This window comes from Molossus molossus, unplaced genomic scaffold (assembly GCF_014108415.1).
Source record: "Molossus molossus isolate mMolMol1 unplaced genomic scaffold, mMolMol1.p scaffold_m16_p_21, whole genome shotgun sequence".
NCBI classification, from domain to species: Eukaryota; Metazoa; Chordata; class Mammalia; order Chiroptera; family Molossidae; genus Molossus; species Molossus molossus.
Window position 1 is genome coordinate 6590353 of NW_023425357.1, and position 24563 is coordinate 6614915.

The 24563-nt window shown below is 59.2% G+C and overlaps 3 protein-coding genes across 7 annotated transcripts; 2 read left to right on the top strand and 1 right to left on the bottom strand.

The window, feature by feature from the left end:
* The first annotated feature begins 53 nt into the window (after positions 1–53).
* Positions 54–7769, top strand: AKT1S1 (AKT1 substrate 1). The gene is made up of 5 exons (XM_036273963.1): positions 54–922; positions 3673–4058; positions 5129–5206; positions 5301–5470; positions 6784–7769. Exons 1-5 carry the CDS (start codon positions 870–872, stop codon positions 6925–6927), a joined length of 831 nt encoding a protein of 276 aa, XP_036129856.1. The 5' UTR covers positions 54–869; the 3' UTR covers positions 6928–7769.
* Positions 7770–8649: 880 nt separating this feature from the next.
* Positions 8650–15611, top strand: LOC118638503 (polynucleotide kinase 3'-phosphatase). Of its 2 annotated transcripts, none has more exons than XM_036274457.1 (17): positions 8650–9008; positions 9264–9427; positions 10525–10571; positions 10905–11246; positions 12194–12273; positions 12348–12405; positions 12509–12616; positions 13133–13204; positions 14038–14086; positions 14187–14257; positions 14334–14426; positions 14500–14596; positions 14677–14738; positions 14970–15079; positions 15165–15252; positions 15324–15385; positions 15468–15611. In XM_036274457.1, exons 2-17 carry the CDS (start codon positions 9277–9279, stop codon positions 15583–15585), a joined length of 1608 nt encoding a protein of 535 aa, XP_036130350.1. In that variant the 5' UTR covers positions 8650–9008; positions 9264–9276; the 3' UTR covers positions 15586–15611. The 2 variants fall into 2 exon arrangements, with proteins under 2 accessions (XP_036130350.1, XP_036130348.1); XM_036274455.1 differs by having other exon boundaries at positions 8879–8985; positions 15468–15585.
* Positions 15612–15823: 212 nt separating this feature from the next.
* On the bottom strand, positions 15824–24538 carry PTOV1 (PTOV1 extended AT-hook containing adaptor protein). 4 transcript variants are annotated; one of them, XM_036274249.1, is made up of 13 exons: positions 24494–24538; positions 21223–21360; positions 21005–21087; positions 20877–20934; positions 20685–20792; positions 19018–19173; positions 18430–18516; positions 18259–18332; positions 18128–18185; positions 17809–17913; positions 16377–16574; positions 16208–16276; positions 15824–15952 (listed from the first exon to the last, which is right to left on the bottom strand). In XM_036274249.1, exons 1-12 carry the CDS (start codon positions 24521–24523, stop codon positions 16265–16267), a joined length of 1107 nt encoding a protein of 368 aa, XP_036130142.1. In that variant the 5' UTR covers positions 24524–24538; the 3' UTR covers positions 15824–15952; positions 16208–16264. The 4 variants fall into 4 exon arrangements, with proteins under 4 accessions (XP_036130142.1, XP_036130144.1, XP_036130141.1 ...); XM_036274251.1 differs by lacking the exon at positions 24494–24538 and adding an exon at positions 23789–23974; XM_036274248.1 differs by lacking the exon at positions 24494–24538 and adding an exon at positions 23789–23959 and having other exon boundaries at positions 15824–15947.
* Between the last annotated feature and the right edge of the window lie 25 nt (positions 24539–24563).

Genomic DNA, 24563 nt, shown 5'->3' on the forward strand with positions numbered 1-24563 from the left:
GGGTTTAAATCACGTGGCGCAGACGGCGAAGGTGGAGCCAGCCAACGAGGATGCGCAGGCGCAGTGCTCCCGTCCTGGCCACGAAGTAAACAAGAGGGAGGGTCCGGGGAGCTCCAACCCCTCGCTCAAACGCGCCGAAACGCCTACTCCTTTCTCCATATTGTATACTGGCATCGAAGCCAAAGAGGTGCCATTTTGCTTGAGGGCACGAGTAAGGACGGTCAGCTCAGGGCATGCTAACGTGGGGCAGTCCCATCCCTCTGCGGGGCGCGAAAGCGAGGTCCTGGAAAAGAGAAACCGAGCAAGGAAAAGGAGGTGAGAGAAGCTGTATGTCGCAACAGGCGCCGAGGCACTCGGGTTACCGGGATGAAGCCATCAGTGTGTCTGGGAACGAAGAGGTCCCAGATGAATCCACGAGCCACCGTCGAAAGCAGCCTGAGCCGCCATTTTGAAGTTGGGCAAACCGACGCGAGAAAGGCTGCCTTGTTGGATCTTTGCCAGCCTTGGTGATGAAGGGGATAGGCTGGAGGGAGAGCCCACAGGATGCTAGGCTGGTTGCCCTGTCATTAACGAGCACTACTTTCTTCCATTTCTGTGGAAGAGATTGATTATAAGTGAGGGACTGGTCCTGAGTGTGTATGTGCAGGCCGCCATATTTCTTGGGGTCAAATCGTAGTGGTCCAGACTTGTTGCCTACCAAGCTGAAGCCTTTCCCCATCTTTCCTCTGGGCACCCTGCTTCCGCCATTGCCCCACTGAGATCCGGTGAAGCCTCTGTGGCCATCTTGATCTCGGGCGGCCTCCATTAGAGAGGCGGAGTGTGAGGCGTGGAGGCGGGCCAGCGAGGCGGAAGTGACGCACGGCGCCGCCATGTCTTTTGAGGGCGGTGACGGCGCCAGGCCGGCCATGCTGGCTACGGGCACGTGAGTGGAGCGGCGTTGTGAACCGCGGTGTGGGGAGGATTTGGGGGCCCGGAGGAGAGGGGCACTGGGAGGGCTATCCGCTCTCGGGAGGGATATAGCCTGCGTTGGTCAAGGGACAGAGATCGTCCAGCGACCCCACGCTGAACACTGGAAGGGGGGCGCTGGCGTGGACCGTCGTGTCTGAGCTGAGGCAAAGCCTAGGGAGCCTTAGCTCCTGGCTTTCAGATCCCTTAGGATTCTCTGACTGTGAACCCATGTCCCTAGGGTCGGGGGATGCTCAGGGGTGGGGGTTTCGGACGCCCCTCACCCGTCTAAAGGCGGGACTTCCGGCTCTGTTCTTCACCTGGGCGGGATTTCCTGTTTTCTGTCTGGAGAAGTGGGTCTTCGCTGGCCCCCCGGGCGAGCTGGGGACGTCTCTGAGCGGTGGAGAAAGACCCTGGACATTCACCCCACCCCGGAGTAAGGGGTGCATCCTCGACTTTCTCCCACCTTCGAGCTGGGGTTGGGGGTGGCTCACTTCCAGTTTGACAGGTGGTTGGAGGGGGACTTTACTAGCCTCTCGTTCCTTGGGGAACTTTTCCTCTTTCCTCCCCTATTCCTAGAGTCAGTTTCTTCACTTCACCTCCTAACCTCATCCTAAGAGGCCAATCACGTTACCTCTCCCTCCCCTCCTGGGGGGGACAGGTCTCACTTCCTTTTCTTCTCTTCCTAATCTTAAACTGCTCCATTTGAGGGGACAGGAAAGGGGGGGCGGTCCTCCATGTCTCAGCTCTTTGAAGGATGCAGGACTTCCTCCAGAAGCTCTAAGGTCGGGAGACGCCTCAAGTTTTGAATTCTTTCCTCTTGGGTAGCAGACTCCAGAGAGTCCCCAGAAAGGTCTGCATCACTCTTCTCCTATTTGTATATGCTCTCTGAGGAGGAGGGACCTTCACACCTACTCACCCCCATTACTCTTTGCAGGCCTGTGGTTGTGTTAAGGTCTAGGACAGAAAGGAATTTAATCCTGGTGTTCCAAGGAATCGAGAGCTCCAGGTCTAGCACTGCTAGGCTGTATGACCTTGGAGCAGTCATTTTCCTGCCCTGGGCTTAAGTTTTCTTTTTCATCAGATGGGATTGAGTGGCTGAGACCCTGAGCACCTCCCACTACTGTTAGGTTTTAGAGTTGGGCAGACAGCAGTGTGGGCCCTGTTTCTGCCCTTTCTAGCTGTGTGCCTTGAGGCCGGTGCCTTAAGCTTTGCGGGCCTCACTTTCCACGTCTGGACTAGGAGATCATACACCTTGCCTCACGAGGCAGGCCAGATGGCATCCTGGTATTCAGAACAGGCCCTGGCATCAGACTGCCAAATTCAGGTCCCAGCTCCCCTCTCCAGCTGGTCCCAGTATTGATTCTGGGCCTCAGTTGCAAGTGTAAAGTGGGGTCATGATAGCTCCTCCCTCATAGGGCTGGTGAGAGGTTGGGCTGAGAATGTTGATGGCACACTTAGGTCCCAGCTTGGCACGTGGGAAGTGCAGGGTAAACTTGCTACGGGGTCTATCAGGAAAGGTGTTGGTTGTGCCCTCACTTTGTGTGTGGCTTCAGCAAGTGCTCTGGGTGCCTCCTTTTTTTTTTTTTGGTGGTATGTGCCCCTAATGGGAACCGAACCCGGGACTCTCTGGTCCGTAGGCCGATGCTCAACTGCTGAGCCAAACTAGCCAGGGCCGGGTGCCTCATTTTTGAGGAACAGATTTGTAGGAAAAAGAAAAGCTTCATGGGCCTAGTCCAGGCGCAGACAGCAGCTCACACACCATTCTCTGATCAGCCCAGCCTTCAGGCCTACCATGTGCTGGGCAAGGCTGCTGGTGGCTCAGGCCCAACAGGCCCGCCTTCAGGTCCCACACTGGCTGGGGAGAGGGACATGGATCCAGACAGTACTCCCCAGAGAGCTCTGTCATAGAATAGGGGTTGCTCAGGTGTTGGGGGAGCCAGTACAACAAGGTTGGGGCCAATCTGATCTAGAGGTGAGGAGAAGAATGACAAGTAAATGGAGGGCCATTGGGCCAGGTAAGGGAGGGAAGGCACCTTGGCCAAGGCCTCAGGCTCAGAACTCTGGAAGGGGCTTTGACCTTGTTCTAGGGATGCTGGGGAGGGGCAGGGACAGCTCCAGGTGTAGAAGGACTACAGGGCCGTGTGCTGGCTGACCTGGAGAGGCCGGGATGATGGTCAGGGCAGCACTGTCCAATAGAGATATAATACAAGCCATGCTTCTAATTTCAAATTTCCCATAAGCCACATTAAAAAAAGCAAAAAGAAAACAGATGAAGTTCATTTTCGCTATATATTTTATTTAGTCCATTTTAATGTAATCACCCTCCGATTGCTTGTGAGATATTTTACATCCTATTTTCTTGTACTAAGTCTTCAGAACCCAGTGTGGCTTTCACACGCACAGCACCTATCACTTTGGACCCACCACATCTCAAGTGTTCCTTACTCACCTGTGGCTGGTGGCTGGTGGCTCCCAAGGGCCGGTCCAAGAGGAGAGATGGGGGCTGTGGGGACAGGCAGAGCGGGAGATAAGGGACTAGGGGGTTGATGTCTGGATGGGGAGGAATTCTGAGGGAATGGTGGGTTTGGGGGAGGATGCCGAGCTCAGCTGGGACACATGGATGGGGGGGGATGGGAGTGGTATCCAGAGATAGGTGGACACAGGGCTGGGTAGGGATGGCACAGTCAGCGCAGCCTCAGCTCCTTGTCCTGCTCTGCCCTGCAGGGCGCGGATGGCGTCGGGGCGCCCCGAGGAGCTGTGGGAGGCTGTGGTGGGGGCTGCTGAGCGCTTCCGGGCGCAGACAGGCATGGAGCTGGTGCTGCTGACTGCCGCACCGCCCCCGCCACCCCTCCCTGGGCCCTGCGCCTATGCAGCCCACGGCCGAGGGGCTCTGGCAGAGGCTGCTCGCCACTGCCTCCAGGACATCGCCCTGGCCCACAGGGCTGCCACTGCTGCCCGGCCCCCTATGCCCCCACCAGCACCTCAGCCACCCAGCTCTGTAGGGAGCCAACCCCAGCCTGCCCTGCCCAGGGAGGAAGACAAGGAGGATGAGGACGAGCCAACAGAGACAGAGACCTCTGGGGAGCGACTGGGCGTCAGCGATAACGGAGGTGAGAGGCGCCGAGGGCAGGGACTGGGGTATCTCTCTGCTTGGCAAGTTGCCTCCACAGTGGGTTTTCCTGGAGGGGTGGGACTTGCTTGTTTCTGAGCCCTGAGGTTTGTGGAAGCTGAACTCTCATAGTCTGTGTGCTAAGCTAGCTTGCTTGCTTGGGAGTCATTGTATGACCTTGAGCAAGTCATTTTCCCTCTCTGAGCTTCAGTTTTCTTATACTCTGCTACGTTCAGCTCTGTGCTGGAAGGTGCTGGACACAGACACAAAGCCAACTTATGAGACTCCCAGTCTAGCCAAAGTACTGGAGTCCTGATATGAGGCCACACCGTATAGAGGGAGGGGTCTCCACAGGGCGACTCTTAAGCTGGAATCATGAGCAGAACAGAATTTACTTCTAAACCTGGATGCGTAATGCCTGTGAGAACAAAGGACTTAATGGGGAGTCAGCGGAGGGAGCAATTGGGCAGTTTTGGGGGCAATCTGGTGGTTGGATGCTTCCTAGAGACTGGACTGGAACATCGGGGCTTTGAAGAAGGAGTAGGAGTTTGTAGGGGGCTCAGTAAATAGGAGTTACTCGTTTGTTATTGTTACTACCAATAGCTGGCTTCTTCACTGTTGCTGGAGAAAACTTGCATAGGGTTAAGGGCACAGACTCTGGAGCCATATGGCCTGAGTTCAAATCCCCATGATACCATTTATTACTCCATGGGTCTTTGGGCAAGTGTTTTAAAGTCTCTGTGCCTTCAGGTTCCTGTTATGTCAAACAGGGATTATAATCATCTCATATTTCTCTCAACCTGTATTTTGAGTCAGTTCATCCCAAACAGACCTTACAGGCTTCCTGTTCAGCCAGTTGCTTTCACCTGAGAGTGTAGCAGATAGAAACTAGATTTGCTTCTGCCGATGACCAGGCAGATAACCAGGGAAAGGGTGTTGGAGGCAGAGGGAATAATAGTCCCAGAAACCCCGAGGTTTGCAAAGGCCTGGCCAATGCCAGGAGCAGGGAGCAGAGAGGCAGTGGCTGGAGGAGGCGACCTGACTGGCCTGGGCCTCTAATGCCATGCACAGGGCTCTTTGTGATGGATGAGGATGCCACACTCCAGGACCTGGCCCCCTTCTGTGAGTCGGACCCTGAGAGCACAGACGGTAAGTGTCTCAGGCTGCTCACACACCGTGGGTTGGGGTGGGCAGTGTCTGGGATGGAGGTAGGACAGAGGCTGAAGTCTACCCTCTCTCCCAGACGGCAGCCTGAGTGAGGAGACACCCACTGGCCACCCCGCCTACTCAGTGCCCCCGGCCTCAGCCTTGCCCACACAGCAGTATGCCAAGTCCCTGCCTGTGTCCGTGCCCATCTGGACCTTCAAGGAAAAGAGGACAGAAGCACGGTCATCGGATGAGGAGAATGGGCCGGTGAGGGGCAAATGGGAGGGGATGGAGGAGGGATGGTGGGAAGAGCCCAGCACCACCTCCTCCAGGAAGCCCTCAGGCATGGATGCCACATTTCATAGGATTAATCCCACCTCCCACCTCACCCAGCAGGCTCTTGGGCCAGAGCCAGGCAGTGTTAATTGTTGCAGTCCAGTGTCCTGTAGAGAAAGCCTCTTGCTTTCGGGAACAGCTCCACTGATAGAATATATGCTGTGGGCGAGGCATAAGGATTTGGTATCCCCTCCAGATGGGGAAACTGAGGCCCAGACGGGTCCGATCACCTTCCAACTCCCACCCCACCCCCCACCCCTTGTCCTCTGTTCCTCCCATATGATCCTACATATGCAGTACCTGGGCTGGCCCATCACTGAAGCAGAGGGGAAACTGAGGCACGGAGAGTACATGTGACTTCCCCAAGGCAGCCTGTAAGGGGTAAAGCTGGGATTGGCACCCAGTTTCCTTTTGGAGAGGAACTATGGACTGCACGAGAGGAGGCCTTGGGTCCCGTGGTTCACCTCCCTGTGATTCTTCTGTCTTCTACACACTGGCAGGGTCCGTCAGCGGCCGCGTCCCTGTGTGCTGCTGGTGGAAACAGTTAATGAGCAACGTTCAGGGCCTTCATTGGGCCCTGGGCTGGTTCTGAATTGGTTCAGGTCCAGCTTCTGTCAGTGGCCTCATTCTGCTGGAGGCCAGCTCAAGGTGACAGGTGCTGGGGCAGCAGGCAGGACAGGATCCCTCCCAGGTGGAGGCTGACATGGAGAGGGCTCCTTTCTGTACAGCGCTGCTGACATGCCAGTTCACCTTTCCTGAGCAGTCACTGTGTTGATTTGCTCAGATCCTGTTATTGGCCCAATTTTCAGAGGAGGACACCGAAGCCTTCAACAGGGGGCTGAAATCCATGTGGATAGCAGAGGCCTGATTGGCACGTGACAATCTCAAACCCAAATCCTTAGACATGAGACCCTCTGGGTGCACACAGTTTGATGCTCAGCAGACAAGCAGCGCTTCCACTGTGTGAGAAAGAACTAGAACGCCATGGTTCAGGCCAAGCAGGGGAGAAGGGCAGGAAGGCTTCTTGGAGGAGGTGGTGTTTGAGCCGGGTAGGAAGATCCTATATTGAGCAAGACAGGGTGAAGGGTCTTCTGGCCATGGGCATCGCAGGACAAAAGTGCTGGGAGGGAGCCTGGAGTCCAGGGTGCAGGCACTGAATGCTGGGGTTGGGGTGCAGGGTGAGGCAGGGTGCGAGCGCGCTGCTGCGGGCGCTGACGCCGTCCACGTCGTCGCTGTCTCCGCAGCCCTCCTCACCGGACTTGGACCGCATCGCGGCAAGCATGCGCGCGCTGGTGATGCGGGAGACCGAGGACACCCAGGTCTTCGGGGACCTGCCACGACCGCGACTCAACACTAGCGACTTCCAGAAGCTGAAACGGAAATACTGAGGCCCAGGGAGAAAGCCTGGCCCAGTGTTTGTCCAGTCCTACACTACACCCCCGCCCCGCCCCCGGGGCCCGCCAATTGGAGTCAGATCCGGGACCGGCCTCCTCTGTCACCGCAAACCCCACCCAGGGCCTGGGATTGACCAGCCCCGGCCAATCCCTGCCGCCCTTTCAATCTACCACCCCCTTGCGCCGAGGAGCGGGACCTATCAATTTCCCGGTCGGATCTGTCGCCTCTTTTTCTGCCCAGTGACAGATTCTTTCTATTAAGGGACTGGCTTGCTCTCCAATTGGCGTGGCTAGTTCTAAGCCCGCAATGGGTGGACTTGCATTGTTTTCTGCCTAGCGATAAGGGCTTTGCTCGCACGGCATTGGCTCCATCTCTGGAAGAGCTCGGCCAAACCCCAGGATTGGGTGGTGGCGCTCCGCTTCAGACTGGTGGACGGGCAACTTCTTCTGATTGGCTGGAATCCTATAACGGTCTTGACCAGTCTCCACCCGCCCCTTCTGAAGTCTACCTGGATAGAGCCAACCTCCTAGGGGCGTGGCCAAGCCCTCCTCCTGTGCCCAGGATTGGTCTGTGGCCTTAAATTTATGTTCTCGACACTACTGGGGCTGAGGTCGTTTTTTACTAAGTCCTGACAACTGGTCTCTGGCCCCCTCCTCAGGGATGGCCCGACCCTCTCCCTGCGTCCGACACTCACTGGTTCCATCCCATAACAGCCTGCCAATCGAAGCCTGTCCTTGTATCCAGGACGTTACCAGCTCCTGCCCTTCTCCCCTTCCCCACAGGTGCCTTAAAGGGCCCTCCTCCACCCAAGGTGGGGGGCAGGGGCCTTCACTCTCCGGCCCGATGTGTGGGGGGAGGGGGAGAGTGGGGGGGTCGCGAGTTGGGAGGGGGGCTCTGAGATTAAAGAGTTTTACCGCTGTTAAATGAGTATGAGGTGTGTTGTGGATGACAAAGTTTTTCTCAAGTCCAATGAGCAGCATCTCACTGTAAAGCTGGGAATGGGAATTCCTGTCCCATTTTAGGGATGAGGAAATGGACATTCATGCGGTGGGAGTCCTGTTGACCATGGAGCCCCAGTCTTCCCGGCGGGGGGTGGGGGGGTGGATGTTGAAATCAGAATTGGTCTCCTGAGCCTATGTAGGCCCCTGCAAAACTAGAGTACCTCCAGCTGAGGCCAGGAGTTTGCTGCCATGGAACAGCTGGAGGTGCCCTGGCCGGCTTGGCTCAGCGATTAGAGCGTCGGCGCGCAGACCGAGGGGTCGCGGGTTCAATTCCCAAGGGCACGTACCTGGGTTACTGCTTCCATCTGGCCCCAGTTGGGGTCTGGCGGGAGGCAACCGGTCGATGTCTCCTTCACATCTATGTCTCTCTCTCTCCCTCCCACTCTAAAAAGCAATGGAAAAATATCCTCGGGTGAGGATTAACAAGAAACGACAACGGGGGGTTAGAGATCGAGTGGCGCCTGGTTCGAAGTTAGGACTGGGTCAAGTAAACGGACTCTCCACCTCTCATCACAGAACCACCGAGGATTGCTAAGAGGCAAGGCTTAAACAGGGCTAACTACCACCCAAATACTTTTATAAGTTATTTACGTGTATCAACTCCTTTAATCTTCCTAGTAACTCCACGAAGTGGAAACGATTATTCCCACTTTACAGATGAGAAAACAACAGCATCGGAGGCACGGATTCCGTTGGGGTGGGGGGTTCCTCGACTGCCAATGATCATTAAATGGGAAAGAAAACTTCCCGCTGCAACCATCTCCAGCAAAGGGAATGAGAGTTAAGAGCTCTTAGTGGAAACAATCTGCAACGGAGGATCCCCGCCCCCTACTGGCCTGCGCCTCACACTGCAGCAAGAGAGAGGAAGGTCAGCGCTGTGGAGGGACCACAGGGGCCGGGGGTCTGGGCAGGGGCGCGGCTTCAGTCGTGGGAGGAGCTCTAAGGCCCCGCCTCTCCGTGTAGGACGAGTCATTTCCGTCCACCGAAAACCAGAAATCCGCCGGCGGAGCTGTGGACCGAGCACGCCGGGCAGGAGCTGCCTGGTCGGAAGTGGGGGGAGAGCCAGAGCACCAGTGAGCGTTGGACAGAGGCGGGAGCGCGCGAGGTCCTCGGCCTTTGCCCCGGGTCGTAGGGGCCTCACCTCCCGGAGGACCGGCCCAGGCGTCGTCACCTGGGAAACGGCGCGAGCCGGGGCTGGCGAGTGGGTGGGATTTCCCGAGCGTTCAGCGGCTGGAGGGAATTTCTGGTGGAAGGACGAGAGGAGGCGGGACTTCCTGTAGCAACTGAAGGCGACCTGCTCTCCAAACATTTACCCTACTTGTCCTCAGGCTGGCGCCCAAAATGGCCGAGACGGAAGCCAGGGGCAGCCTGTGGCTGGAGAGCCCCCCTGGGGGAGCTCCCCCCATCTTCCTGCCCATGGACGGGCAAGCCCTGGTCCTGGGTCGGGGATCCCTGACCCAGGTTGCTGACCGGAAGTGCTCCAGAAACCAAGGTAAGCAGGGGCGGGGCCTGAGCTGGAGGGGGTGTGGCCTGCTTTGGGAGCCGGAACACTCTCTAGGAAAGATGTGCAGTCAATTCAGGAAAGGACATGCTTAACCAACCAGGCGAAATTGTGGGTGCAGCCCTGGCCGATTTGGCTCAGCGGTTAGAGCGTCGGCCTGCGGTCTAGAGAGACCCGGGTTCGGTTCCCGCTAAGGGCATGTACCTCGGTTGCAGTTTGTCCCCGGCCCTGGTTGGTCGTGCGGGTGGCAGCCACTCGATGTGTCTCACATCGATGTTTCCCTCTCTCTCTCTTCCTCTCTCTCCCCACTCTATCTGTACAAAAAATGTAAAAATAAAAATGTAAAAATGTCCTCGGGTGAGGATAAAAAAAGAAAGAAATTGTGGGTGCAGCCAGTCCTGAAGTCGGCAGGTGCCCTCTGGGAAGAGAAAGGCTGTGTCTGGCCTGGAACTAGCAGACTCCTGGGGGGGTAGGGGGGTGCGTTCCGAGCCTCTCCGAGACAGTTGTCATTGGGCAGAGAAGGATGTTCAGATGCCACCGTGAAGGGTTGAGTTCGGCTACGACCCTTGTCAAGAAGAGAACCGATCCTATAAAAACAAAACAAAAACAAAACGAAAAAAATCCTCGCCCTGGCTGGTTTGGCTCAGTGGTTGGAGCATTGGCCTGCGGACCAGAGAGTCCCAGGTTCGGTTCCCGCTAGGGGCACATACCAAAAAAAACAAAACAAAAACAAAACGAGAACCGATCCTATGGCGAGAAGCACATGTTGCTAAGCAGGGATGAGTGGTAATGGGCCAAGTCCCAGAGCTGCACCTAGCTATACTCCTGGTCAAAGGGAAGCCAGTTCTATACAGAAAAATGCCCGCCCTGTCCCTAAGTGAACACCAGCGTCACAGGCCACCCTAAGGCCTTTATCTGGTGACTGCACGTCAAGGAGTGACCCGATCCCATTTAGAAATGAGCGGCCTCTTCCTCCGGAATGGGTGCTGTAGCGCCATCGTGTGGCCCGAAGCTGACCATGCTTCCGGGTAATGAGGGAAGTAACCACACAGGGGTGCATATCCTGACTCCGTCCTCTCAACCCTCAGTGGAGCTGGTCGCAGACCCTGAGACTCGGACCGTGGCTGTGAAACAGGTACGAGTTGCTCAGCAAGGCCTGGAGGTGGGGTCTGGGAGGAATCACCACCCAGCAGGGAACAGGTGCATTGGCAATGTCTGGCTGGGAGGGAAAGCAGGTGTGCCCAGTAAAGAAGTCTCAAGGTGTTGCCTGTCTCATCCACGTTTCAATTGGATCACACCGGACCCGTGTAACTTTTCCAACGCCCTGATTGGTGGTACGCAGTGAAGAGGCAGGGCTGAGGGGTCTGACTGGCAGGTACAGAATAGCAAGCCCTATCCGGGGTTGATTCATTGGAGGTTTCTGCAGGAGGGTAGAGCTAGTCCCACCTTGTCCCTTTTCCTTTTGCAGCTGGGAATTAACCCTTCAACTGCTGGGACCCAGGAGCTGAAGCCGGGGTCAGAAGGTTCTCTGAGGGTGGGGGACACGTTGTATTTGGTCAACGGCCTCCACCCGCTGATCCTGCGCTGGCAAGAGGCCCGCACACCAGAATGCCAGCCAGACACTCCACCTGGCACCCCTCCGTTAGCCTCGAAGGAGGAAGAGGAGGCGGAGGACGCAGAGGAGGAGGAAGAGGAAGAGGAGGAAAATGTTGAACAGCAGAAAAAGCGAGTGCGGAAGTCATCCCCTGGCTGGGAGAGCTTTGAGAAGCTGCTAGTGTTCACTGCCCCTGGGGTGAAGCCCCGGGGCAAGGTGAGGGCCAATCTGTGGAATGAGGGAGCCACCGCAAACTGGGAACTCAACCCCAAGTTTGTTGTGCCCCTGGGCGGGTCACCCAACCTCTTTTAGTCTCCACTTTTTTTTTTATCCTCACCTGAGGACATTTTTCCATTTTTTGTTCAGATAGAGTGGGAGGGAGAGAGAGAGGGAAACATCGACGTGAAAGGGACACATCGAGTGGTTGCCACCCGCACGACCCAGCCAGGGCCGGGGACAAACTGCAACCGAGGTACATGCCCTTAGCGGGAACCGAACCCCGGTCTCTCTGGACTGCGGGCTGAACCACTGAGCCAAACCTGCCAGGGCTAGTCTCCACTTTTCTGAGAAATGGACCTGATGCTAAATTCAGGGATTGTGGTAAACATTGGGGGGAATCAATGTATGTCAGCTCCTGCCTAATCCTCGGCAACCACTCTGTAACCATGGCAATGATTGGGATCATTTTAGCAGGAGCTCTTATGATGAGTATTCTTAGGTCCAGAGTGATTCGAATTCAAAGGCTGTTAACCACGTTCTCTGAGCCCCTTTTCTCTCACCAGTAAGGTGGGGAATCCATGGAAACCACGTGGCACAGCCTGATGTGCAGTTAGCACCCAAACAAGTTAGCTTCTGCCTTATTTAGTTATTATTCCCTCCAGGTGGAAGTCAGGGTGAATAGGGTATGAACCCCATTGTAAAGATTGGAATACTGAAGGTTGTAGGAAGAATGGGAAACAGTAAAGGGAAGATTTCAGTCTCTACTCGGGCATCAGAGATGCGTCCTTGCTGTGCCTGTCCTTATACAAGATGTATAGGCCCCCTAACTCGGTTTCCTCATCTGTAAGGGACAGTGATCATAGTCCCTGCCTCTGGAGTTGATATGTGCCAGCCTGTGAGTGAGGGGATCAGAGATGTCACTGTTACTTTCTTGGTGATGGCAGGTGGCCGGCTTTGATCTGGACGGGACCCTCATCACCACACGCTCTGGGAAGGTCTTTCCCACCAGCCCCAGTGACTGGAGGTGAGCAGGAGAGGAGGGTGAGGGCGGCCCCCCCTGGGCTCTCAGTCACCTTGCCGCTTTCCCGCCCACTGTAGGATCTTGTACCTAGAGATTCCACGTAAGCTCCGGGAGCTGGACGCTGAGGGCTACAAGGTGTGTGGTTGGGGGGGTGGGCGTGTGTACGCAAGCGCGCCTGCAGGTCCAGGCTGTGGGGCCTGGTGAGGAGGGCACTGGGTGACACCCATCTGCTCCCCAGCTGGTGATATTCACCAACCAGATGAGCATTGGGCGCGGGAAACTGTCAGCAGAGGAGTTCAAGGCCAAGGTGGAGGCCGTGTTGGAGAAGCTGGGAGTCCCCTTTCAGGTACAGTTGCAAGGGAGGCTGAAAGGGGACATGGGCGAACAGAGTCCCAGAGAGACGTGAGGCAGGGACTTGGTAGGGAAGGACCCAGAGAAATAGGACAGAGAGGGGGGCAGCACCCCAGAGATAGGGAACAGGGACAGGGGTTGTCCAAGACCGAGAGAGGGGTAGAACAGGGACCTAGGGTCTTATTGAGGGGGTTCCAGAGAGAACAGGGCGAAGAGAAGGGAACATGGCCCTGATGAGGGTGGGATGAGGCGGTGGAGTCCCAGAGAGGTGGGAATAGACCCAGAGTAGGGGCCAGATGTGTGTGTGGGGGGGATCCAGAGAGATATGGGACAGAGTGGGGGGACAGGTCCTGGGTGCGGTTATGTGGACAGAAACCCATCGGGAGTGGCAAGTTTGGTACATTGGGAGCTCTCCTTTGATTGGTGAGGGGCGGTACAGCACCCTTGGGTCCTGTATGTCCTTGAAGAACTTTGGGTGCTCAAATGGTATCTGACCCCACCTTGTCCATAGGTGCTGGTGGCCACCCACGCTGGCTTGTTCCGGAAGCCAGTGATCGGCATGTGGGACCATCTGCGGGAGCAGGTGAGCCGGAGCCCTGTCGCTCCCCTTTTCCTTCCGACAGCCCAGCTCCACTCCCTGTGCAGCCTCTGCACCCTGGGCCACCATCCCTGGTCTCCCTGTCCTCCCCTCCCATCGTCCGTGCCTTCCGTTTTAGCTCTCGTGGCCTCATGTTGGTGTAGGAGGCCATGATCTTCGACTGCAAACCAGGGTGGGAGAGAAATCAGTCGTTGCCTCATTCTCTTCACGTTCTACAGAGTGGCCCTCGGGCCTGGGTGGGTGCAGACAGTGCACAGGGGGGGGCAGCGAGGCCAGACAGCCAGGGCGGTCGTCTGTCTGAAGTGCTACTGGAGTCAAGAGCTAAAGGGGGTGAGGGGGGGACCCAGGTGGATGTCTGGGTTTCAGAAGAATCTTCCAGAGTCACAGCAAGTGCAAAGTACTGAGCCCGGCGTGTAAAGTACACAAGTGCAGAGCACATAAGGGCCGGCTGAGGAGGCCTTTATGGCCAATGAGGGTCCAGTCAGGCCACGTGGGAGCTAGCAGGGGTCAGGCTGTGTGAGGCAAAGCGGACTTCACTTTGACCCTGCAGAAGGGTTGTCAACAGGGGGAACTGGCCCCCTCTGGTGGCTGAGAGAGGAACAGGTGGTGAGTGAGACCAGCAAGGAGAACTCGCCACTGTCCCAGGAAGACAATGTGCAGGGAGAAGCCTGGGCAAGAGCATTGGCTGCTGGACCGGATGTGGGGCAGGAGCTGTTAGCGGTCAGGCCCAATGCTCAGCAGAGCCCATTACTGCTCTAAGGGCACAGGTGTGGGAACGGGTTCCTTACGGCCTGTTGTTTGTCTCCGTCCCTCCCCAGGCCAATGAGGACGTACCCATCTCCATTGGGGACAGCGTCTTTGTGGGAGGTAAAGACCTGGGAGTGGGGTGCGGGGAGTGTGTGGCTGCCTAGGGCTGATGGGTGGGGGACTTGGGTCCCCAAGGTTGACGGTGTGTCCTGCATTCTAGATGCAGCTGGACGCCCAGCCAACTGGGCCCCTGGGCGAAAAAAGAAAGACTTCTCCTGTGCAGACCGCCTGGTGAGCCCCCCCACAGTGAGCACGCCCACCATGGAGCCCACTTCCCACTCAGCCTGACCTCCACTGTCATCCTCAGTTTGCTCTCAACCTGGGCCTGCCCTTTGCCACACCAGAGGAGTTCTTCCTGAAGTGGCCGGTGGCCAGCTTTGAACTCCCAGCCTTTGACCCGGTGAGGCCCGCGGGAGTGGGAGTGAGGGCGGCGTGGTCGGGAGGGGTCTCACTCTTCACCTCTGCCCTCCCAGAGGACAGTGTCCCCTGCAGGGCCGCTCTGCCTGCCTGAGTCCAGCTCCCTCTTGAGCTCCGACCCTGAGGTGGTTGTCGCCGTGGGATTTCCTGGGGGTGAGATGCCCTGACCCCTGACCCCTAGGAGCTCTGGCCCCCCTGCGGCTCCCACTGACACTGCCCACCCCAACCCCCAGCTGGGAAGTCCACCTTCCTCCAGAAGCATCTGGTGTCCGCTGGATACGTCCACGTGAACAGGGTAGGACTCTGCCTGCACCGTCTGTCCGCATCACTGTTCCGTCTCTTCGCCCCCTGCCCCATCACTGCAGTCTCCCCGAGAGACCTGCTTCCCTTGCAGCTCTTTGCTCTCTCCTGCAGGGTCTCTCCCCCTGGCCACCACCCCAGTGCATCCCTGTCCTTCCAACATCCCATCCCATCCCATCCCTCCCCCACCCCAGTCTGTCAACCTGACCTGCTCCTTCTGTCCCAGGACACTCTGGGGTCCTGGCAGCGCTGTGTGGCCACATGTGAGACGGCTCTCAAGCAAAGGCAGCGGGTCGTGATCGACAACACAAACCCGGATCCCCCGAGCAGGGCCAGGTACCAGGGTCCCATGGGAGGCTGCTGTAGGGTGATCCCAGGGCCCCTTACCAGCCTGCCCCCCCCCCCCCGCCGGCCCCCACAGGTACATCAAGTGCGCCCAAGATGCAGGCGTCCCCTGCCGCTGTTTCCTCTTCGGCGCCACCCTGGAGCAGGCCCGCCACAACAACAGGGTGAGTGCCTTGCCCCACCCCTTCGTCCCCTCCCTCCCCCAGCCTGACCAGCCTGACCTCTGCCCCCACAGTTCCGGGAGATGACAGATTCCTCTCACGCCCCTGTGTCCGACATGGTCATGTTCAGCTACAGGTAGGCACTGCCGGATAGGCTCTGCCAGGGTGGGCACGGGGCTCAGCCGGGCCTCACCTCCCCTCGCCACCCTCTGCCACAGGAAGCAGTTCAAGGCCCCGACGCTGGCCGAAGGCTTCGCTGCGATCCTGGAGATCCCATTCCGGCTGCACCTGGAGCCCGGGCTGGAGCGCCTGTACCGCCAGTTCTCCGAGGGCTGAGCCAGTGCCCACCCCCACCCCCAATAAACGCTATTTTTCTTTAAGCTTGACCAGCATTTTACTGGGAAAAAGGGTGGGCCATCCAGCAGCAGGCAGACTGAGCCGGGACGCCCGGGCTCCGGGCACTGCTGGGGCTTCACCCCAGCCAAGCACTCAGCCCCAGCCCCACCCGCCTCCCCTGCAAAGGGCGGGGCCAGGGTCTCCAGGCCGCGGCCGCAGGCACTCTAGGACAGCTGTGGGCTTTTAAAAGACTTTATTGGGGAAACATACATGGGTGGGAACTGTCCTCGGAGACATCTCAGGACGCTGTCCTCCATCTCCCTGGGCAGTTCTCGTCTCCAGGGGCCCCTGCTCAGAAGCATCTGACCTGGGGCAGGGGACAGAGGGAGGGCCTGGACAGGGGCTCCCAGGAGCCCCTGGGCCCCCTACTTAGCTGCCCAGACCCATGAGCTAACTGCAGGGCTCTGGGGACTAGGAAAGGGCCTCTCCCAACCAAGAGACCCCTTTCCCATCACCTGGAGAGAGGGGGCTGCCACTCAGTCCTGCCCAAGCCAGGGTCACATTGCTTCCCAAACCCCCAGCATGCCCAAGTCCAGCCCCACTCCACCTGGATGCCACTCACCAGTCTCAACGGGGGCCTCGTCTGTGACTCCTGGAGGGGCCCAGGCCAGGATGGCCACTACCCCCCCATCTGTGGGGGAAGAAGCCAGGGAGGAGAGTCAGTAGCAGGGAGGGAGGGTGGGGGAAGGGCCAGAGATGAGAAGGGTTCTGGGGCCCTGCTCCCGCCTCACCCCTCGCTGCTGCTGCTCCTGCTCCAGGTTCCGCTGCAGGACCTGCTGCTGGTTGGCAATGACACGCCGGATGCCGTTGACAAAGTTGCTCTGGTCGTGGGGGATGAGGCCAATGAAGATCTTCTTCTCCGAGGAGTACAGGAGCATGAGCACGCGGATCTCACACGAGGCCTTGTAGGAAAAGTGCACGCAGCCGGCCTGGCGGGTGCAGGGCGTGGCATCACGGGCAGCCCCGAGCACGGGCGCTCGTCCCCACTGCGCAGGACTCACACCCCAGGCCAGCACCCCTCAGGCCTCAGGTGTGAGCCAGGTGCGTCCTAACCGCTATCTTCACGGCCCTGCTACTACTCCCATTTGGGGCCATGCAGACAGCAACCCAGAGATGGCTGTCCAAGGCCCAGCAGGTTCTGCACGGAAGAGCCCAGGACCCTGTGCCACCTGCTGTCAGGATAGTCACCTACGCGGGGCCCGAACGCAGTGTGCAGAGGCTCACCGAGAAAGACACCGCACTAAGGCCCTCTCACCGCAGTAACCCCGAGGCCACCAGGCTGAGCGGCCAGGACGGAGGGCGGCTGCGGAGCCCAGAGCGCTGCCTGCGCCCCGTACCAGTCAGGGACGAAGCCTAATGCAGTAAGGACCCTGATGTGACACGGGCACAGGGGACCACGTGTTCCCCACCCCCAGGTCATAGGTCAGCCAACCAAGGCTGAGAGCTTGAAGACTCACAGGCCCCCAGAGCCCGGAGGGGCGGCGCTGGCCCTGTGTCACCACCTCTGGGACAGTGGTGACAGATCTCCGAGAGGAAGGAAGCCCTTGCGGGAACCCCGGGCCAACAGTTGGTAATCTGACATGGATGTGACCTGGGGTACAACAGGGCCCCAGGGGAGCTCTGTGCTTTCAGACTCTTTATCACAAAGGAAATATGCAACCGGCCTCAAATACACAACTGCATGGCTGTGACTACTTCAGCTGACTTAAAAGCAGTAGTAAGGAACTGTGGAGACAGAGGTTACCCCACATGACAGACATCGAGGAAACCATCGACAGCCGTGGTTTCAGAAGAGCCATCTGACAGAGAGGCCCAGCCCCACCGAGTACGTGCGGCAGCAGAGGATGGGTCAGTAAAGGCCTTCAGGCCTGAGTCCCCTTGTTGGCACTGCCTTTGAGCCTCAGTTTCCCCATCTGTACAATGGGGTCAGGAGAGCACAGAACCCGGGGGAGTGGTGTGAACTGGAAGCCAGGGCGTGTGCAGGCACAGGGCAAACGTGACATCCCTGTGGGCCACCATCGCTCCCCAGCCGGTTCTGCGGACAGCACCCCTCTGGTTCATCTATTTTCCCTTCAACACCTAGTGGATCTGTCTGCATCCTGCCGGGCCTCGCCCTCCACTCTGCTCCTGTCTGGTTGGCGGCACCGCCCCGGCCCCACTCACAAAGCCGTTGTCCATGATCCGGCACAGGCTCTTCAGCGTCTCCAGGTCCTTGGTGAAGTGGAACTGCACCAGGCGGGAGTTCCGGAACAGTGGCACCAGGGTGGTCTGCGGGAAGCCCAGGAGCCGACAGTCCACAGCCGTGCTGCCGCCCCTCACGGCGGCTGGCACGGAGACCGAGTGCGAGCTTGTGACCCCTCCAAGCCAGGCGGCCTTTCACGTGTTGTCTCTCCACCTACAGCGCCCTCCTCCTCCAGCTGCCGACTCGGGGGTCCCTTCTGGGGAGCCCCCTCGCACCCCTCCTCCGTGACCCCTCACTCACCAGCAGTTGCTGCGGAATGAGCTGCAGGTACAGCTTCCTCGGCCACTGCTCGGTCCTCCTGTGGGCACCAGGGGCAAGGGTCAGGCCAGGTATCGCCGAGATGCTTCCTCCACCCCCGGCCCGGCACTCACAGGATCTCCCCTTGGTTCACGTAGACGTGCGACGGCAGCCATCTCTTGGACCGACTGTTGGGCTCAGGCCTGGGCTTTTGGGGAGAAGAATAAGGGAGACGCCAGGAGTGGGAAGCGCCCTGACTCAGGGTGCACTGGTCCTGAAGTGACCCAGGCCATCCCAGGGCTCACCTCCTGCCACTCCATGACTCCACTCCATGCCAGGAACTTGTTGTTGACAATCTGCACTGGGCCTGCAACACCACCGGGTCCCACTGCCTGCAGGAAAAGATGGGGCGGGCGTGGTATGGGCTGGTGCCTCAGGCCCCACCCAACCCTCCCTCGCCCCAGCCCATTGGTCCCAAGCCTGCCCACAGCCTACCCCCACGGACTGGCCTCAGCCTTCTTCCTGGCTTCTCAGCCTCCAGCCTGTTCACAACTCCAGAGGCTCCCCAGAGCTGGCCCTTCCTCTTGCCTGCTCGCAGACCTCCCATGGCTCCCATGTGCCCCGGGACAAGTACCAACCCCTCAGCCTGGGATACAAAGTCCACAGGGTCTGCCTGTAAGAACTGGCAGCTATAAAATGTGTTGTACAAACTGGGACACTTGAGAGAAGGGGACATATTGGTAAGAAGCATGGTCACCCTCCAGGGCCTTCCAGCCTCACACCACCCTCCCCATTCGGCACACGTGTGCTTCCTCCTGGGAACCACCCTCAGTTGTCCCTCCCGCCTTTCAAAGCCTCACTGGCACACCCAGTGCCCGGGGCCAGGGGCGCACCTGTTTGCGGGTGGTGATGACCTGCCGGATGGCGTTGACGAAGCCGCTCTGGTCGTAGGGGATGAGGCCCATGAAGATCTTCTTCTTGGACGAGTACAGGAGCATGAGCACGCGCACCTCGCAGGGGGAGATGTGGGGGAAGAGCATGCAGCCCGCCTGGGGGGAGGCCAGGAGGTCAGGGACCCTAGAGCATGGCTGAGGGGGCCAAACACCCTTCCCTGATCACCAGAGCCTGCCCATCATCACGGGACAGGAGTCCTCAAAGTCGATCCCACGGTCCCAAAGCGAGAGGCGTGCAGCCGAAACATTCCGACCATGTAAACCTGCTCCTCAGCACTCTCCACCTTGGGACCCACACGTGGGCGTGCGGATCCTGAGAGCCGTCTCCCACCCGCATCCCCCTCCGACGCAAGCCCCACCCCACGGAGCAGCCGAGGCGGCGCCTGTGCCAGGGCAGCGGCCAGGAGGCCGGCCCAGCTCCACTTCCGCCTCGCTGAGACCTAGGGTAAGCTGCCTCCTACTTCTGGACCCGCTTCCCCGGCTGTAAAAGGCACGCCAATGGTGTACACGATAAACGCTCCTCAAATGAGACGCTAGTGCCTCCTCAGTGGGACGTGAGAAAACATGAGCCTGACAGATGTCCCCACCTGGGGTGTTGGACAAAGGGGCCCACTCTACCTGCCTGACTTCTCTGGTCCCTGGCTCAAGCCCAGGGTCACTGGCTCTCCCAGCCCTACTAGGGCCAAGTGTGACCAACAGCAACAGAGGGTGACGTCCACCTTTGCTGCAGCCTGAGGGCCAGGCACAAAGCAAGCCCTTAGCAAGGGGGCTGAGTGAAGGGGTGACCGATCAGACAAGAGACCCCACACCAATCGCACCCCTTGGTCTGTCCAGGCCCTGGGGGAAAGGGGATCCACCCGGACATCAGGAGTCGGGGCGCACACAGTGCCCCGTAGAGAGAGTGGCACCTTCCAAAGAGAAACAAGGGCTGGAGAGAACCCCAGAGCCAAGTCCTCCAGACTTCCTGGGCAGAGGACTTGCTCCCATATCACGTCCACCCCTCCCTAGCACCTGCTTCCTTCCACAACCAGACTCCTGGGGGAGGGTGCTGCTGAAACCTGGGCCCTGACCTCGGGGGCTGTAGGGACCAGGTCAAGTTTCACTTCCTGACGTTCTGCATCTAAATCCCAAACCAGTAATCTCAGCAATGTTTACTGAGCACTTACTATGTACTCGGGTCACGTGACACAGACTCATTCCTCCCACTGGCCCCCGGAAGTCCTATTACCCCACTTACCAGATGAGAAAGCTGAGCCCCAGCATAGCCTAGTTCCTCCTCCTGGCTCACTCTCCCCTGGCCACCCCATTTACCAGGCCCCTGCCACCTGCTACATCCCAGGGGGGCTCAGGTGGCCCCTCCACTCATACCCCGCTCAGTTTGGCCAGACACGGGAGCCTGAGGTGGGTGGTGCCTTCACGCTGCTCCACTGATAATCCCTAATATCTGATTTCAGACAGGCCTGAGCGACTCCTGCAGTCCCCTAGGGGAGCTCACCTGGGGCCAGGCCTCAGAGTGTCCCAGCAGAGCTGCCTCCTGCTGTCACCAAAGTGCCTAGAGGGCCCCCACCCCACCCTCAGCCGCTCCCCCCGGCACCACCCCCACTCACGAAGCCGTTGCCCATGACGCGGCAGAGCCCCTTGAGGGAGTCACAGTCTCTGTTGGTGAAGTGGAACTGCGCCAGCTGGGAGTTGCGAAACAGGGGGCCCAGGGTGGTCTGGGGGCAACAAGGGGACAGCTGGGTCACCACTGGTGTGGGGGTGCTCTGGGAGCAGGCTGAGGGGGCTGGGGCATGTCTCACCAGCAGCTGCTGCGGGACCAGCTGCATGATCAGCTTCTGTGGCCACTGGTCGGTCTCCCTGCAGGAGGAGAGGGTCAGGGGAGGCCCCAGCCCCCCGGCCGCCCGTTGCCCACCCGCCCAGCACTCACAGGTTCTCGCCCTGGTTCACATAGGCCTGGCAGGGGAGGGTCCGCTTCAGCTTTGCGTTGGAGTCAGAGAAGGGTCTGCGCTTCTATGGTGAGAGCAAGAGTCTCAGTGACAGCTCAGATGCCCAGGCCTGCCCCACCCCCCGCAGGAGCAGACAGGAACCATTGGGGCACCCCCAGCCCCACGGGGACTCGCAGGGGACCTGACACAGGCCACTCACCTCCTGCCATTCAAGGACACCACTCCAGGCCAGCAGCTTGTTGCTGAGCCGGTGCTCGCCTACCGCCAGGCCCCCAAGAGCGAGCCCAGGTGAGGAGGGCCCAATGGGACCCAGGGCCCCGAAGACCCGAGCACCTTGCTACGGAAGAAGGTGGGGAACTGAGGCTGGGGCACCACAAGAGCAAGCTGTCTGCCACATACCCCAGAGAGGACTTCCCCACATTCTGACCCAAACTTCCCACTCAGAAACACCCAAGTCCACATCCAAACCCCTTGTCCCAGGGGTCAAGACCCTGCCTAGCTGACCCCATCCTTTCCTTCTCCCCACAGCCCACTTGTCACCTCAACAATGGCCCAGGCAAGGTCCTTAAAAGCCACCAACCCGCTTCCTTCTCCAGCCTTTGCAGCTCTCGGCCTGGAATACCATCCCACCTCCCTCAGGAGGCACCCCCCACTCACCCTCCCTGATCAAGTCTTGGTCCCTCCATTGAGACCCAACTCAGAAGCCAGTTCGCTGGGGCCCAGGGTCTCCTCAAAGCCCCGCAATGCACAAGCCAGTCTGGGCCGTGTCTGTCTGGCACACTGGTCTGCCCCATCCCGCCCATGCTCAAAGCCCTTCCTTCCACGGCTCCTCATACTGTCAAGAGAAAGTCCAGACTCTCCCTCTGGCTCCTGCCAACCTCACTAAGTGGCTGCGGGCCCGTCCTCCCTCCCTCCCGCACCCCAGATTGCTGCCATGTCAGGCTGACCCCAGGGAGGCGGAGATGCGGAACCAGAAGCACACAGTACAGAACCTTCCAGGGAGGTGGGGAGACAAGTGGAGGAGACAGTGGCAACACCTGGAGGGGTCTCCAACCAGAATGTTCCAGCAACAAAACCAAGGAAAGCTACGTAGTCTACTCTCAGGGTACTCTCCCAGCCACCTGTTTTTAAACCAAAAACACCTCAAAGCAAACACGTGAAGGCTTTGGAACAGCCTTGCATCAGGAACCCCGTGAAAAATCTCTCTACTAAGTGCCTCCGGGCAGCGAAATAAGTAAATAAAACCATAATGGTTGTCCCTTTAATTTTATTACTAATATGCACACCCCACCTTCCTGTAAAGTACACAGACATTCCGTCCTAGAATGACAGGAAGGGAGTTTTATTTTGGAGAGGAGATTATAAAAGCAAAAACACCCGAGCAAGCACGCTCTCCGTCTGGGCAGGCGGTTCTGGATCTGGGCAACTGCGGGAGGCGAGGGAGAAAGCCTGAGAGCAGAACGTGGTGTGTGTTCAATGCCGGAGCGTGTCTGAGATGGAGAATGGGTATCGAAGCCCTGGGTTTTTAGGCACCGCCGCTGGGGCACAGAACTCTGGGGAAGTGTAGTAAAAGCACCTGGCTGAACAGACCGGAGGACCCAGTCAGTCAGTGCAAACTTTAGGGACACGTGTTTAAGGCCTGCTTATCTGGGAGGGCAGCATGACCACGCAGGACTTGAAAGAGGTTTTCGTCTGGAGTGTAAAGACCAGGATGCTTGCCTAAACCCAGGGACGCTTGGCAACAGCGGGATGGACTGGTCAAGGGCTAGGTTTAAGGGCAACACTAAAAGAGGCCTCCCCTCTGGGCACGTGAGCATTTAGCTGTGCCTTGGACCTCTGTTTACTGCCTATCCAGTACTTGAAAGGGTGAAAGCTTCAACGAGGAGGGATGTTCAAGGATCCGGGAAGTGCCTGTGAACAGTGGATGTGAATGCTGATGAATGAGGGGAAGGCAGGGGAGGAAGGGGGAATGTTTAAGTGTGGGGAGGTGTGTGAGATCGGGGGAAGCCTGGGTAAGACTTGTCTGCAGCTGCCACCACTCCGAACCACGCGCTACGGTGCGGCCGTGCAGTGGAGAAGGGGCTTGAGCGCCAGCCCAGGGTAAACCGCCCATCTGGGCGGGCGTCTGCGGGGTGCGGCTGTGCGTGCAAAGTCGGGACGCGCAGCTGGACCGCTCTGGATAAGCTTTATCAAGATTCTCAAAAGTACGTGCATATTTTAAGGCCAGGGAAAGCTTGCGTAGTGAAGCTAGACAGTTACGTTTAAGATTCGGGCTTATTACTGTGTGTGAGAACATCCACACCTGGGCGCGCGAGCAAACCCTGGGCGCACACGCCGCGGGCGCCGCGCACAACGCCCCCGGGTGCAACACCTGGGCGCGCGGGCAGGACGCGGCCCCGCTCGCCGCGGCCCCCGGGCCCTCCCTTCACGCCCACCATTTCCTGCCCCGAGAGAGACCAACTTTCCAATTGGAAAAACACACGCGCAGCGTCCAGCGGCCCGCCAGCCCCCTACCCCGCGTTTAAATCCGGCCGCCGAGTCAGCAGTAATTTGAGCCCTCCCCGCCCCCGTACCCCACCCCCGCCACCCCGGCCCGAACACGTAACAAAGGGGAGAGCCCGGCGCGTCCTGCCGAGGGGTTCCGCGGAGCCGGGACCACCCTTCGGGGCCACCTGGGGGGCCCCAGAGAAGAGGGGCCGCGGACAAAGACGGGAGTCCGGGGGGCGGGGCCGTGGAAGGCTCTGGAAAAAGGGCGGGGGGCTCACCATGGGAGGGGCCGAGCGGGCCCGGATCCGCGGCGGCTGCGGGCCCCGGGGGCTGGCCGGCCAGGAGCGCGAGCGGGCGGCGCGCACCGTGAGGGGCCGCGGGGGGCGGCCGCGACCCCCGAGGGGGCCCCCAGCGCCGGAGCGGTGCGGGGCGCGGCGCGGACGGACCATGGCGGGCGCGGGCCGAGCGGACTATGGGGGTGCCACGGGCCGCGCAGGGGGCTGCGGGCTCCACGGACTGAGGGGCGCGGGCGCGCGGCTCTGGGGGAGACGGGATGGGCTGTACCAAGTGCAGGGTACGCGCCGCCGAAGAGGGGTCGCCGCGGCGAAACCACTGCGGCGAAGGGGGAGCGCGGCGCCTACCAAGAGCGTTCGCGAGGGGGCGTGGCCGGGGCGTACCAAATGTGGCTGGGGGCTTGGGACGCGGAGAGGGTGTGTGGGGCGGGGAACACGGCGATTGGAAGACACAAGGGCGGGAGGAACTGGGAGGACGTGCGAGGAACAACTTCAGGGGAGCCTGGCGAAGACCATACCAAAGCGGGGGGTGCGGTAGGTGAACGTAGAGGACGATACCAAGTTGGTTCCAGGTTGGGGGGCAGAACTCGGAAGATTTTAGCCTCAGTCTCAGTCCCGCGGAGCCGGGGAACTACAAGAGCTTTCAGGAAAAGGGGGCGAAAGGAATGGGCCTGGGGTGAGGGAACCTACCAACAAGTTTGGGAATACGGGTCGTACCATACACAAGGGGAGGACTCCAGGTTTGAAGGCCGTGACGTGG

Excerpts from the sequence above, each read along its gene's own strand:
- PTOV1 (XM_036274251.1), bottom strand. The coding sequence starts at position 23,959 with ATGGTCCGTCCGCGCCGCGCCCCGCACCGCTCCGGCGCTGGGGGCCCC. Across the intron at positions 21,088-21,222 it reads GTGTCCTTGAATGGCAGGAG|AAGCGCAGACCCTTCTCTGA; the intron begins GTGAGTGGCCTG and ends CTCTCACCATAG. Across the intron at positions 20,793-20,876 it reads TGGTCCCGCAGCAGCTGCTG|ACCACCCTGGGCCCCCTGTT; the intron begins GTGAGACATGCC and ends TGTTGCCCCCAG.
- AKT1S1 (XM_036273963.1), top strand. The coding sequence starts at position 870 with ATGTCTTTTGAGGGCGGTGACGGCGCCAGGCCGGCCATGCTGGCTACG. Across the intron at positions 5,207-5,300 it reads GGACCCTGAGAGCACAGACG|ACGGCAGCCTGAGTGAGGAG; the intron begins GTAAGTGTCTCA and ends CCTCTCTCCCAG. Across the intron at positions 5,471-6,783 it reads CGGATGAGGAGAATGGGCCG|CCCTCCTCACCGGACTTGGA; the intron begins GTGAGGGGCAAA and ends CTGTCTCCGCAG.
- LOC118638503 (XM_036274457.1), top strand. The coding sequence starts at position 9,277 with ATGGCCGAGACGGAAGCCAGGGGCAGCCTGTGGCTGGAGAGCCCCCCT. Across the intron at positions 11,247-12,193 it reads GGGTGAAGCCCCGGGGCAAG|GTGGCCGGCTTTGATCTGGA; the intron begins GTGAGGGCCAAT and ends TGGTGATGGCAG. Across the intron at positions 12,617-13,132 it reads AGCTGGGAGTCCCCTTTCAG|GTGCTGGTGGCCACCCACGC; the intron begins GTACAGTTGCAA and ends CCTTGTCCATAG.